The 15,731-nt window shown below is 35.8% G+C and overlaps 2 protein-coding genes across 2 annotated transcripts; one reads left to right on the top strand and one right to left on the bottom strand.

The window, feature by feature from the left end:
• The first annotated feature begins 6,491 nt into the window (after nucleotides 1–6,491).
• On the top strand, nucleotides 6,492–12,234 carry LOC123907620 (DEAD-box ATP-dependent RNA helicase 5). The gene is made up of 13 exons (XM_045957956.1): nucleotides 6,492–7,103; nucleotides 7,883–8,010; nucleotides 9,199–9,306; nucleotides 9,460–9,540; nucleotides 9,861–9,939; nucleotides 10,105–10,190; nucleotides 10,267–10,323; nucleotides 10,407–10,474; nucleotides 10,570–10,638; nucleotides 10,740–10,833; nucleotides 11,360–11,524; nucleotides 11,645–11,737; nucleotides 11,854–12,234. The coding sequence occupies exons 1-13, from the start codon at nucleotides 6,638–6,640 to the stop codon at nucleotides 11,947–11,949; spliced, it is 1,590 nt and encodes a 529-aa protein (XP_045813912.1). The 5' UTR covers nucleotides 6,492–6,637; the 3' UTR covers nucleotides 11,950–12,234.
• Nucleotides 12,235–13,468: 1,234 nt separating this feature from the next.
• On the bottom strand, nucleotides 13,469–14,590 carry LOC123904277 (F-box/kelch-repeat protein At3g23880-like). Its single transcript, XM_045953960.1, has one exon. The coding sequence runs from the start codon at nucleotides 14,588–14,590 to the stop codon at nucleotides 13,469–13,471; it is 1,122 nt and encodes a 373-aa protein (XP_045809916.1).
• Nucleotides 14,591–15,731: the final 1,141 nt, after the last annotated feature.

Raw genomic sequence — 15,731 nt, 5'->3', positions numbered from 1 at the left:
GGTTTCTAATGTTTTAGTGTGTTTGTTTTTGAAGTATGTAGGTAGGTGTGTAGCAGAAGCAAGGACAGGAAGCAGAACAGGGCACAACAGAGTTCTACTACGCCGGGGGCGCAGTACAATCACGCGCGGCGTGATCCTTCAACACAGAGGAAGGAGTTTCAGAATGTATCACGCGCGGCGTGGGGATGCATCACGCGCTGCGTGAAAACTGGAGAAATATGGAGTCTCTGACTAAGTGATTACGCGCCGCGTGATGGTGATTACGCGCGGCGTGGCCTGTTTGAAAGAAGTTCTTGACCGTTACAGTTCGTACTACGCGCGGCGTCGCAGGGGTCACGCGCGGCGTGGTTGCACAGGAAAGCGTGTAAAATTTGAATTTCTTCATCTTTTCAACCACTCCATCCATCCCATCATCAATTCACACGGTCTCCCACGCGAAAAACTCCATTGATAACCCATTTTCACTCTTCAAACCTCTCCAATTTCACTTCTAATCACCTTCAATCATCCATTTCCTTCACATTCACATACCACCCATATCACCCACTCCTAATTCCACTCCAAATCCCTCATTTCATCACATTTCACCACTTTCCCAAATTAACCCATTTCAATCTTTACAATATCAAGATGTTGACACGGCTAACCGGAAAGGGAAAGAAGAAGAGTGATGCTAATCCAACACAAGAGCCACCAAAGAAAGCAAGAACAAAGATGAGTGCCAGCAAGGGGCAATCTTCGCGGTCCGCTCAAGCATCTCCTCCTCGCCGGAGCAATGTTACTCGGCCACAGGTTCACCCTCACTTCATCAGTGAAGTTCATGAGAAAAGGTACTCACAAATTCGAACCTTTACTATTAATCAAGAGAAGGGTTTTGGTGAGGATTTGCTGAATGGTGTAGCTGAGTTAGGAAATGAGATAAAGTCTAGGGGATGGGAGAAATTTAATAAGTTGATGATTAAAGATGAAGTGAATCCTGGCAATCAGATGTGGGCTAGGGAGTTCTTTGCAAATGCCTATCTACCGGATCAACCTATGTTTCCGGAATATACTTCGGTGGTTAGGGGTGTTAAGGTGAGTTATTCTTTTGAAACTATAAACAATCTGCTTGGTTGTGCTGCGGGAGGTGTGTGTGAACTTTTACGTGATAGAGAAAGGATCGACAAGAGTGGTATTGAAGTTAGGGAAGAGCTGAAAAGTATAGTGTGTCGACCGGGAGCAATGTGGCTAGCCCACTCACCAGCGTCTCTCCCTAGACGGTTGAGCTTAACAAGTTTTAATCCGGTTCACCGAGCTTGGGGTGAATTTTGGTTGAAAAATGTGAGGGTTGTTGGCAACAATTCAGAGATTCAGCTTGATAATGCGCACGCGGTCCGATTGTTGGTTGAAGGGAAGTATATTAATCTAGGATATTGGTTACAAAAAGATCTTCATGAGATAGCCAACCATCCGAATCCGACTTTTACTTTGGGACATTGCAATCTCATCGCTGCTTTGTGTAGGGCGAATAATGTTGCAATGAATGTGCAAGAAGGTGATCTTCATCCTGTTCGTCCTTTGTCATTTTCCTACTTCACCAAAAAGTTTGAGAGAGGTCCTATTGTGCCCCGAGGTGAGGGGAATGCTGCAAGGGAGGAAGCCTTGAGGGAAGAAGAAGAAATTAATCGGTTTGAAGAGGGTAACCATCCGGATCAACAGGGGGATCCGGCATATGAGTCTCAGGAGATACCAGCTCAGGACCCTCCTCGTTACTCTCATGATATGAATCAGCTGGCTTCGATGTTGCATCAGATGGAAATCTCGCAATACTCCGGGTTGCCTAATCTTTACTTTGATACCGCCTCTTCCATGTACACCGAGGCGATGACTTACCGGTCTACTTTCCCTCCTCCTACTTTTGGGACGTTGTATCCCATTGATACTGATTGGGAGGCGCATCAGGCGAGGGAACTGACATCTTTTCAAGCCAGACAAGCGTACAATTCGGGTCTGAGAACTTCTGAGTTGGCCGAGATCGAGAGGCGACGCCGGGTTGAGCAGGATGAGGCTGCTGCTATGGAGAGGGAGATGCTGGATGTGGATGGGCTGAATCTGAACTTGAATAGCCCGTTCACAAACTACTTCACTGGCCAGCCGGATGACGCAGTTTGACATTGTTGGTGATGATTTGCTGCTGCTGTTACTACTGCTCTACTACTCTATCTTTACTTAATTGTCTTTTACTTTCGTTGGTTTGTAATAATATTTGATGTTGCTTGAATATTGGCTGGATATTTTAATTGTGTACTCTGAATTTGAATTTTCTCTTGTTTGATGGTGGAATGGTTTTTACTTTTAGAGTTTGTTTCAAAATTTTGGCATGTTCTTTCTAGTTACTTGAGTATCAATTACTTGATTTTCTCCGTGTGTGATATGTGAAACTTGCAGTGCAATAGCTTGTTGCACTCATGTGATCAAGAGGCAAAGGACGGGAACGCACACTTTTGACCGGTTCTTTGATTCGACCCAACCGAGAGGTATTGAGCCAAACACTCTTTTTCCTTTTATGTGTGATATCCACTCATGTATTGTCTCTCGATTTTGCTTGTCGTCTTTTTATTTGATTGGTACTTTTGTAGCACACACGAGGCATGTTCCTTGGTACCTTTGAGCCTTTCTATCCACCCTTACATATAATTATCCTTTGCTTAACCAATTTGAGCTGGAAAAGAAAATGTTATTTTGCACAACCTTTAGAAATTTTTGATGAAAAAAAAAAGGAATGACTTTCTTGGAGGTTAGGCACCTAATTAGTGGTTGATGCGCATTGCTCACTACTAAGTTTGGGGTTGCCCTTTGGAATTAGCAACAAATAAAGTTTGGGGTGAGGGTACTAGAGAACGTACAAAAAGTTTTGAATTGAAAAATTGAAAAAGAAATCTCAACAAGTTGCAAGGCTTTAGACAAGGTGAAAGAAAATTAAAAAATAAGAGATGAATGAATGTGAAAAATCAAAAAAAAAAAAAAAAAAAAAAAAAAGAAAATATAGAAATGAAGTGATAGCCTTGAAGTCAAAAGAATTGCAAAACTTTGTTTGATGATGTGAAAAAAGTTCTCTAGTCCACTATAGTTCAAAAGAAAAGGGTTGGTTTATGAATTTTTGACCATAGGGGGATCTAACTCCAAGTTTTTCTACTACTTATCCCAAAATATCACCATCCACCCTAGCCAAGCCACGTTATAACCCTAAAAGACCTCTAATGTGTGTGCACAAAGTGAACCGAATTAATTCTTAGACTACTTGCAAAATTATTGTTGACTTGCATTGATGTGTTGATTTGAGTGAATTACCCAAACTGAAGAGTGCATGTGAGTAGTGTGATGGAATCATAGAGCCTTGGTCGAAAAGTGTGAACTACTTGAAAATGTCTTGCGGGAACGGTTGTGCAATTGAGCATTGTTTGCAGGTGGATCATTGATCATCAGGTGAGTCTCACGTATGTATGATTCGAGTGAATTTAGGGAAAATGCCAAGGTCTTGACACAAAAGCTTGAGGTAAAAGTTGTTTCCTTGAGGACAAGGAAAGGTTTAAGTTTGAGGTTGTGATGACGAATCGTCACACTCTCTAATCCATGCCTATTTTAGCAACATTAGATGCATTTTAGTAGGTTTTTAGCAATAAATATAAGAGAAATCTAACCATAAGCTTGATTACTTGTTTTGCAAGAAAACAGGAAAAATTGGAGGAAATGGAGGATTTTCACTACGCTGGGGGCGTAGCCCATCACGCGCCGCGTGATGGAGCTCACAGGGAGCCAAGATTTTTACTCTGATCACGCGCGGCGTGATGCCTTACCACGCGCGGCGTGAAGCTTTGTTGAAGATGAAGATTGCTCTCTGACTTGATCACGCGCCGCGTGATTCTGTTATCACGCGCGGCGTAGTTGATGGATTTGCAACCACGCGCGGCGTGATAGATCTGGCGCGCGGCGTGGTTGCCTTCTGTATATATAGTTTCTGCATAATTCTGTTTTCTTGGTTGGAAAATTCTGCAAATCTGATCTACATTCTGGTTTGGAACTTCAAGATTGGGATTCAAGACTCCAGAGGATAGCTCCAAGCACATCGATAGCATGGATTCACAAGCCATGACATTGAAGCTCGGACGCGAACAAGGGGAGATGAGGAGCTAAGTTCTTCGGAGGTAGGATCTAGGATAGCCTAGGATGTAGATAGACCTCATGTAATCTGCTATATGTGTAAGAAACTACTATGTTCATAGTGTTGATTTAATGCAATTCCATGTTTAATGCTTTATAATCCTTCATTAGTGTTGTAATGATTTCGAGTTAAGTCACGTGCGAGAGTATTGATTTAATTTCTGAACTGAATTGCATTAAGCGCTCGAGTGTCTCCGGTCGAGAGATTGAGGCATAGAGTGTAGCGAACGATTGACGCGCGTTAATATCATTCGTTGTAGGTAGCTTCCGCCCGAGAGATCGGGGGAGTATCGACAACGAATAGAGTGGATTTTGACAAGAGATTGCGATTCACTAATTTGTCGATCTAGTTGTTAACACTTGAGTAGATTCCTATTATATAGTAGATTGCATGTGGTTTAACTATAGACTAGGCGATTCCGATGATTCTACCTCACTTTTCCATTATATCAAAGCACGTTTTCTAACAATTCATCACTCAACATACCCCCAATTTATGTGTATTTCTTGCATAATGTCTATGAGCACTATTCGACTAGTTTGATCACACAATCCCTGTGGATCGATATTTTTATTACTACGTGGTAATTCGTTCACTTGCGAAAATTATCCATCAGGTTAATTAATAAAAATAAAATTAGTTAATTAATAATTTAATTAAATTAAACCGAACGCGATTTAGTTAATTAATAATTTAATTAAATTAAATCGAATGCAATTTCAGTTTTGATTTATGCGATTGGAAAGATTGGAAGGTTTTTGGCACCATGGATTTTAGGTTCTGTTTTGCGTTCATCGCGTTTTGTTTTCTACTGGTTCTATTATGCGTTTATGGTCTTTTAACAATTTGTTTAATCTAATTTTTCTTTTTCTCAATTTAATTATTAATTAATAAAATTTATTTTTCGAAATTCTTTCACTCTTAGAAATTTGATTATAACAAAACCAACTAATTGGAGAAGAAATTGCAAATAATTAGGAGTTTTTTTTCCTTTTAATTGGGTTTGGGGGTTAGGGGTGTACGTGGGCCGGATTGGGTTGGGTTTGGCCAAAACCAAAACCCAAACCACATATGGTACTCCGGGTTGGGTTTAGTATAATAACCACCCGTTATAACATTGGGCCGGGTTGGGTAAATCCACTAATTTCCGGGTTGGATTGGGTTGGGTTGTGGGTTACCCAAATTATTTTTCTATTTTTTTATATTAAATATCTAAATGTTGAATCATCATATTTTTCATAAAAAATAACTCAATCAATGTATTTTCTTGAAAAATAGGCTAACTTTTTTTCACTATAAAAAATAATCATCCATTTTTTTGTGTAAATCTACTAATTTACGGGTTGGATAGCGTGTTATCGAAATGATGTTTTTGCATTTTTTAATATCAAATGACTAAACCATGAATCACTATATTTGTTTATGAAAATTATTCAATTTTTTAAAATTTTAAAAAAATAATGCGAAAAATTATCATATTTGTTCATAAAAATTATTCAATCTTTTTTATTTTTGTAAAAAATAGTATAACTCATTTTCAATATAAAAATATTTAATAATCAAATGAAAAAAATCTTTAGTATTTTCATAAAAAAATTTCAAGAAACATAGCACTAGTGGGTTAGTGGGTTTTTTGGGTTGGGTCCGGTTTTACCCAAAACCCGATTTTTTTAATGGGTTTTTCATTTTTGAAATCCATATCCACCCACTTACCCGACCCAACCCACTTTTTTGAATTGGGTTGGGTGGGTTTGACCGGGTCGACCGGATTTGCCCAACCCATGTACACCCCTATTGGGGGTGAAAAAAAAATGATTTTTTTTTTAAAAAAACACCGAAAAAAAAATTAAAAAGATTTTTATTATTGTTTTTTAAAAAAAAACACTGATTGGTGACGTGGCGAGTCAAAAAAAAAAAAAAAAAATTAGGAGTGCTAGCAACACACTCTTTAACAAACACACTCTAACACACTCTCTTCTATTGGTTAAAATTTATATGGGTCCCATAAAAGTTATATGGGTCCACATTTTTTTATGGGACCCATGTGAATTTCAAACAATAAAAAAGAGTGTGTTGGAGTGTGTTTGTTAAAGAGACTGTTACTAGCATTACTCATAATTTTTTTTTTATTTTAACTAAAAAAATAAACGTGATTTTCAATTTCAACAGTACATTCTTAAATTAACGGTCTAGATAAAACAATAATCTTGGTCTTTTTTTTTTTTTTTTTTTTGATAACTCAATAATCTTGGTCTCTAGTTGAGATACACATTAGAGCAAAATATCTCCCGCGGTTGTACCTTAAACTAACTTAGTCAAAAGTCAAAACCCTAAAAATTATAAAATCTCTCTTTTAACCCCTCTTTCAGTTTTCGCCTCTGGTTCGTTCGCGCTGCTTCACTCCGCTGCCGCCTTCTTCTATCTCCAACTACCACCATGGGTAAGAAAAACGGCGCCGTTTCAGCCAACGAACCAGTCGACGAACAACAAACCAATAACAACAACAACAACAGCGAACTCAAATCTTCGAAGAAGAACAAAAAGAACAAAAACAAACACGAAGAAAACACTCCCAAAAGAAAGCACGAAGAACTCAATCATCAAAACGACGCCGAATCGGAGAAGAAAAGTAAGAAGAAGAAAAAGCACAACAAATCAGATGAAAATGAATCAGCCAACGGTGTTGAGACGGTTACTGCATCTGATGAACCGATTACGGTTACTGGAAAGAACGCTGGAGATGAGAAATATGCGGCGGTTAAAACTTTTGTTGGTTCGGGACTTCCTGATAATGTGCTTGAATGTTGTAAGGGTTTTGAGAAACCTTCTCCGATTCAATCACGAGCTTGGCCTTTTTTGTTGGATGGTCGTGATTTGATTGGAATTGCCGCTACTGGTTCAGGTTAGGGTTGGTTTATTCTTGTGTAGTTTTGTTGCGCTATACTTGAATTTGATTATGATTTTCGTGTTATTTTACTATGAGGAAGTTTATGAAAACAGCTTATAACTTTTAGGAAAACAATTTGAATTTATTTTGGGACTGTTTGGATAAACAGCTTATTTGCAGCTTATAGCACAAGCAGTTATCATGATAAGCACTTGCGTATAAGCTTACATAAACTATTTTTATAGCAAAAGATATGAAAATAAGCTATTATTTTATGAGTTGTTTTCACAAGCTATATTGGAAAACTTATGAAAATAAGCTGAAAAAAACTTATGAAAAATTATCATAAGCTATTTTCATAAGTTCTCTCAAATGGTCTCACAAGTCAAAAAACTTATGTCAGTAGATAAGCTCAAATAAGTCCATCCAAACAAGCCCTTTATTGTTTGTTATGGAAATAACTTATAATAAGAGCTTATGCTATAAGTTGCAAATTAAATTGTTTATCCAAATAGGGCTTATTATAGAGATGTAAGACATTTTATTTTGTCAACCAATCACAAGTCATCATTTCCATGACTTTTAAGTTAGATATGATTGAAGTCCAATATTTTTAGTGATTTAACTGTTGTGCCAGTGTAAAAAATGTTTATACATCATATTCATGTTAATGCTATTAGGTTGTAATATGTTGTTTGGCAGTATAAAAATATGTAATTATGCATTTGTAAAAATTGAATGAACTTATTCAATGCAAAGCGCGTTTGTAAATATGTTGTCTTTTTTGTTATTAGGAAAAACACTTGCTTTTGGACTACCAGCTATTATGCATGTTTTGAACAAGCGGAAGAGTAAGGGTTCTTCCAAGGGTCGAAATCCTCTTTGCCTTATGCTCTCTCCGACAAGGGAGCTAGCTCAACAAGTATGTTTCTTTCTTTTAATACACTGGGTTGTTGCATTGATTTGGTTTTGAGATTAATTTTTAACTCCTATTATTTTAATTACTTTCATGTGCAATTTGTATTTGTTTGGTGCTAATTGAAATTAGCAATATTGTGTCATTTATGACTACTTCAGTTGATCCTGATCCCTTAACTAAGAACTAGGCCTTTCTATTTGGATTGTTTGTTTGCTTTGAAACGTCTAGCTTTTGTTTGGGAAACAAACGACACGGGAAGGAATGCAAACTTGCTAATGGATCCTGATATTATTAATGGGAATTAAATTTACTACTTTTCATTTTTCTCTCTTTTCTGCTGTCTTCCATTGCATAAGTCTGATTCATTCCTCATTTCTCTCTTTTTTGCAAAACAAAGGGTTACTTTTGGTCTGCTGCTTCTTAGGAGTGAAAATTGGAAAGGGGGTAAGGGGTGGGAGAATTTTCAGAGCTTTTTTCCATAGTGATATGGTATTTTTACATGATATAAGTCTGATTCATTTCTCATTTTTCTTCATCTATTTTCTACCTTGATAACGGGTGAGAGAATATTTCAGGTTCTTTCTCAGGTTACTGAATTTTTTTTGTGGATAACTGGTGTTTCAAATTCAGTAGTTATATTAGTAGCCTTCCCTTGATAGAAAAGTTCTGTGTAAATGAGCTGGTTGATGGCCGTCGACTTTTCTTTTAATAAGTAGACAATTACAATAAAAACATGAAACCTTTTTGAGTCAGGTTTGGAACCCTAAAACGAAGACCAGAAAGAGCATCTATCCTCATACTTGCGGTCCTGCCTGCTATTGGTCACTTAAATTGTGTAAGAAGATAATATTGATGCCTCATTACATTGTTTTAACTTAGAAGTTAGATCTCTCTCCAATGGAATGTCATAGCCAACATTTGATTGCAGATTTCAGAAAGATCTTAATAGTTTTTCTTTTGATTGTAACTGTTAAGTGGGTTATCCAATTCACTTTCCCAACTCAAAAAGAGGATGTTATTTTTTCCCGATATAGTGCAGTTATTTCTGGTGTCTGTCTTAAATTTCCAACTGGGTACTAGATCCTGTTACCGATTCACCAAATGATAAAATGTAGCCGTGGGTATTAGATGCTTTTACCGATTCACTAAATGATAAAATGTAGCTAATAGTTTTCTTTCATTCTATTATAGATATCAGATGTATTGTGTGATGCTGGTAAGTCTTGTGGCGTGGAATCAGTTTGTTTGTATGGTGGAACCTCGAAAGGACCACAAATCTCTGCACTCAAATCTGGCGTTGTAAGTCATCAAGTTCTTCCTTTCCTTTTGATGGTTTTGATTCAGATGCCAATTACAGTTGCATGCTGGTTTACGTCTGTGTTTAGGTAGCTTCTTTCTTTCTCTTATTTTATAGACAATTAAATAGTTTGTTTCTACTTTTTTTTCATTCAGGATATTGTCATTGGAACCCCTGGTCGTATTCAAGATCTTGTTGAAATGGGTATCTGTCGTCTACAAGAAGTATCTTTTGTGGTAAGAAGTAAATTGTTAGTCAGAATTCTGTTTTGTTCTGTCTTATTAATAAGTTGTTATTCAATGACTATATTTTTTTTGGTTGGCTCACGACAAACAATACATTTACTAATATGCTAGTGTTGAAAATTGAAAGATACTGGATCTTGAATTTAAATACCATTTGCATTTCTACTGATTGATTTTTTACTCTGGATAAACCATTACCACTTGTATTTTTTTGCAATCATTTGTTCTACTTCAATTCTATTTTCTTTGCAAAGTAGATTCCTGCTTATAAACTTACAATGAGACTTATGTATTACCATTTTTGGTTTTAGGTACTTGATGAAGCAGATCGGATGCTTGACATGGGTTTTGAGCAAATAGTCCGCTCTATACTTGGTCAGACATGTTCTGGTATGAGATAAGGAGACTTTTTTTATCAGCTGTTATCTCTTTTTTCTGGTCATTAACCTATTAATTCATTCCTCCTAGTTTCTTTTGAGTATAGATGTATTTTGTTTCCACAATTCTTTCCCAGCTTATTTTCTGTTTCATTAAAGAGATTGTGATTTTCAACAGCTCGTCAAATGGTTATGTTCAGTGCTACATGGCCGTTAGCAGTTCATCACTTAGCTCAGGAATTTATGGATCCCAACCCTGTTAAAGTATGTATCTTCATTTTCTAAAAGCTTTGAATTGTTTTTATATGTTGTAGAAAGATGATATTTAAATCTGTGACAGGTTGTTGTAGGGTCAGAGGATTTATCTGCCAATCATGATGTCATGCAGATAGTTGAGGTGTGAATGTTATCAAACGAAATTTTGATATGCAAAGTATATATGTTCTTAACAAATATTAATAATTCATGATACATTCATAGGTATTGGATGAGCGTTTACGTGATAAGCGCCTGCTTGCTTTACTAGAAAAATACCACAAATCTCAAAAGTATGCCTTCCTGTTATTCTGTGTTCATTCAATTCCCTCCTTTTTTACTGTTGTCATCTTCCTCTGTTTGCTAAGATCTTTTGAATCTTTCTCAGGAATCGAGTATTGGTTTTTGTTTTGTACAAATTTGAAACCACACGAGTTGAAAAAATGCTTCAACAAGGGTACTATGCTACTATTGTTGCAATATGTTTACATTTTTTTAATAATATATACCTGGTATAATTGTAATAGCTACTAATGATAAGTTAAATAATGTCTTCAGGGGTTGGAAAGCGGTGTCAATAAGTGGTGACAAATCACAGCATGAGCGCACAAAGGCACTATCATTATTCAAGAATGGAAGCTGTCCTTTGATGGTATGCTGGTTTATATTGTTATTATTATTAATTATATCAGTTTGCTGCCGCGGAAGTCAAAAAATATGTATGAATGAACTGGTTTATAGTTGTGTCCCATCAGCTTTTGGTTGTTTTCTCTGCATTTCTTTGCCCATGTTAGTTAATTGTTATTTTCTTCTCATTTTTTTTGTCACTATCTTTTTGCAGTATATTTTCTCTACTAGTTATCCTTAGATGGGTGTTTTTATTCAGATTTTTCTGTTATTTCCTTTTTCCCTTTCAAAGTTTATAGTTTTACAGCATTAACCTGTAGAAGAACAAACAGCATTAACCTTTTCCCTTTCAAAGTATAGCAAAGAGACTATCAAGACAATATTTTTTTCATAATGTGTTATCATACATACCAGTCTTTGAGCAAAGACATAATCACTCAAACATTCTCCACTTTATTTTTGAGCAAGACAATAATCACTCAAGAATTCTCCACTTATTGTCATTGTTGTTTTATTTGGTTAATTATTTGTTTTCTCAATCTAATGGGCAGATTGCTACTGATGTGGCTGCACGAGGATTGGACATTCCAGATGTGGAAGTAGTGATCAACTTTAGTTTTCCTCTAACTCTAGAAGATTATGTTCATAGAATTGGGCGGACTGGACGAGCTGGTAAGAAAGGTGTTGCCCATACATTCTTCACACACGCAAATAAGGTACTACTGATTCTCTTCCCGATCTAGTATAATTCCTTATCACGCCCCTATCCCTTATTTCAATTATATATCAGTGGTGTTTGTCATATTTGGCCTCACGAACGAATGATAATATTTCAGGGACTTTCTGGGGAGCTTGTGAATGTTTTAAGAGAAGCAGGACAAGTTGTGCCAGACGATCTTTTGAAATTTGGCACACATGTAAAGAAAAAGGTTTGTTCTTTTCTCTAGTTTTGTCCATGTACCAATTTAGATTTTTTTCATGAAACTACTAAGATAAACTTCTATTTGTTTTTTATTGTTAAATACAATTTTCTGTGTTAATATAGGAGTCCAAGCTTTATGGGGCTCACTTCAAGGAAATTCCTGTTGATGCTCCAAAGTCTACAAAAATAACATTTGACAGCTCTGATGATGAAGACTAAATGCTGGTGGCTTACATTTATTTTTGGTCGGATGAATATGCGAAAGCGGTTATTTATTGTTTTTTGGGGCTTGTTATTTATTTCTTTAAAAAGGAGGTAAGAAAATTATTGGAGTTAAAAGTAGATTAGCTAGTCCATTTTTGTTGTATCATGTAGCTGTCGGTAATTGGGAGCTTTTATTCTTTTTCTATAATTCAAGATGATAATTTAATTACATCTTAAGACCCTATGAATGATTTAAAGTTTTATAAAATATTTGAGGTTTTAGAGTTTTGATTGATTGAATTGTGTTTGATTCCACTGATTATTGTATTAAAATTGATCAATTTGTTCTATAAAAATTTAGGTTTTAATTTCTATTCGACAATTTTTAACTAGGAGTGATGCCAAATTTACCTTACGCATATGGTTAAAGACTCAACTTAACCGTATGCATACTAGTTACAAAAACCCGTGCAATGCACGGGTTGCTTATAATTTTAATGATTGAAACAGACCTGAATAATACTCTCATTATAATTTCATAAGATAATTGAAGTTAAAAATAGTAGTATACTATTCATCTTGGTCTTGTCTTTCTTACTCTATAATTGAAGTTAAAAATTGATACATTATCTCTTTTGTCTTTTACAAACTCGTATCAACCTTTGTCAACACAAGTTAAATATTGCCACATCTAATAAATATGGTTTGATATCACAAATATATGGTTTGGTGATATACTAGATGTGGCTTTGAAGTTACTCAACAGTTACCCGGATCTCTTTATTGAATCATCCGTGAAATCAAGCAAATTATCCGTCTTAGTTGCATTGGCTAAACTGCCTCACTCTTTACCAAGTTGTAGCGGATTCGGACTTCTAGATCAATTCATTTATGATTGTAAGTTTTCTATCAAACTATGAAACGGTATGCACTGCAGGGGGGACTCTTGTTTGGTTACCTTAAACCTCATGAATTATTAAGAAGTTTTACACGAATTGCATTTTTCTTTACATTTTTTAGCGTAGAAAAGGAATTTGCGAAAAACTATGGGAATTCTAATGCCAATATTGCGGACTTTGTGCGGTTAGTTACACGTTACGTTGTGTCGATAGAAGTCAACAAAAGACATGTTTTGGTATGCAATTCTGAATCGCCGACGAAATGTGTTCCAACTTCTATATTGTCTTAATGGATCGCAGAAGGAGGTGATTATATATCGCATAGACACGTTTGGCAATAATCTGTTGCACATGGCAGCACACTTAGGAACTTCATCTGACCAATGGTGTTCCTATATGATCAGAAAAATAGTTTTGTATTAAATTCATTTGCCTATCATGTTACATTGCCCGAAATCAATGCAGGCGGTAGAGGAAGTTGTGCATCCGACCGGAGACAAACAAGTATAATATAGAATAGAAAAGGCAATAAAATGATTATGAATTGACCAAGGACTTTAAAACAACAGTAAGAATTAATCCACATAATAATAAATTCAAACTAGTAAATAATTGGAACGAAACTTACTTACCCTTCAACAAGTTGAAACCAAACTTTCAACATATTCCTTGGAACCATACCATTTACAATTATCGGTATATCCAGTTTTTTCTGCTGTATTATAGAGAATTGCTTGCTTACCTCTATCCCATGCCAATACTAATGTATCACCATTCTCAGAAAGACATAATGGGAACAATGGTAATCGAGAACATACATTATAAACAATTGGAAGATCCTGATAACTAATTTTAAGGAACTGAATCCAGGACTCTTGCACTCCAAATTCCTTCATCTGCCATATAATAAAATTTGTTCCATTAAAATCATGACAAAAACAAAGGGAGTCCATCAGCATAGCAAGAGTCGGCAGAACAAGTGACACTTTATCAAAACCTTGAGGGGGAAGCAACTGACGATATGTCTCTGAACTCAAATCAAGTGAGATGATCACAAATTGGGACTCCTCTCGAATGACCAACCAATTAAGACTGTCATTAACATGTGCATACACATCCCGGTAACCATGAGATGCAAGGACACGGTCAAGAGGAAGAAGAACCACCGGAAAACTTTGAATATTTTTCCAAATATTATTACCTCCAAAATTAAAAACACTCACCTCGTAACTCTCTGGATTAAAAACCACAATCTTATAAGTCTCTGTTGAATTATCATAACCAAACGCAACCCTCCACTTAAAACAGTTCTCGCAATAAAACTTTATTTTGTTAGATAATGTCCTCGTTGCCGGGTTCCATAAATAAAACAAGATCTTCTTATAATTAATGTATGTAGGGGTGTGGTAATAACCAACTAAGCAGAACAATCCATTGCAGGAACCAACAACATTGAGGGATACACGGTCTTTGTTAATTGGGAAGTAAGGGACCGTGATGGTGCCAGATGTGTTCTCCAATAAACAATGCAGGCGAAAAGGTGCCACCCTGAAATTATAGCTAGTTTGCTGTATGCGTGAGAAGAGTGCTAGGTGCTTGTTTCTTGCCGATCGCTTAAGGTGTAGTTTGATGAACGCCGGATCGGAGATTAGGGTTTTCCATGATTTGTTCAAGCACTTTAGTCGCATCAGAGATTTTACCGGAAGGAATGATAGAACTTCTGTGATTAGTTCATCAGGGATGAATTCACGCAACATTTGAGTAGAATATGCTGAAACAAAACCCTAACTAACGAAAAAAGGCACTGAGTGAGTTTCAAACAAAGTTTATATAGTGGTAAAGTAAACTAACAAGTAACAATATATATAACGACAAAGTGGAGGACCTTGAAAAATTATAAAGCCCGATCAAAATTTCAGTATTAAAAAAAATAAAATCTTTTTATCATGATATTTTTTTATTTGACTCAAATCCTAAACTTCTTACAAATATCAAATTTTTTATTTGAGTCCGGAAAACTGCAGTTGGGTCTTGGCACCGCATATCACTACAATAAAATATAGATATATTTTAATTACAGAATAAAACAATTTTTTGTTTTTCTAAAAAGTAAAACAAATTTAAATATTGACTTTTTTTAACTTTCTTAACTTTTTGTTACAAACCATATCAATAGTTTCCTCCTCCGTCCCAATTTGATTGGCACAGTTGACTGTTTTACGCATGCCGATGCATAATTTTGACGATTAATATTTTTAATTGTATAATAGTAAAAATTATAAAAGTTTGATATTTTGACAATACTCATCGAGACGAATCAAACAACATCTTATATGCTAATATTTGTTTTTGTCCATTAGTAGAAAAATAAGGTCAAAGCAATATGTGTGAATCGTACACAACAGTCAACTGTGTCAATCAAATTGAGACGGAGGGAGTATTAAGCAAGGTTATCAAAACCGAACCGGACCGGTCGGACCGTGAACCGGTCATGAAAACGGTTCGGTTTTGAGCAAAAAACGGATAGGAAACCGAATGGCAAAAAAACGCGTGAACCGGGGTCGGATCGGGTTGAACCGGCGAACCGACCGGGCGGTTCAAGCGGTTTTGCAGTTTTTTTTTAATAAAAAAATAGGGCAAAACGACGTCGTTTTAATTTTATTTTTTTTAAAAAAAAATCTGAAACAAAACAACGACGTTGTAGGAATAGGAAAGGTTTTTGTTTTTCATCTATTTTTCATTTGGTTTGAATTATAAATTTTATTTTATTTTGACTTGTGATATTTTATCTTTTTAATGTGTGAAATTATGAAATATTGAGCAATTATTCATATATATTTATTTATATATTAATTAAAATATATATTTAATTAAAAACGGTTCGACCCCGATTGAACC

Source organism: Trifolium pratense, linkage group LG2 (assembly GCF_020283565.1).
Source record: "Trifolium pratense cultivar HEN17-A07 linkage group LG2, ARS_RC_1.1, whole genome shotgun sequence".
Taxonomy (NCBI): domain Eukaryota; kingdom Viridiplantae; phylum Streptophyta; class Magnoliopsida; order Fabales; family Fabaceae; genus Trifolium; species Trifolium pratense.
This window is presented reverse-complemented; position numbering and strand designations above follow the sequence as displayed.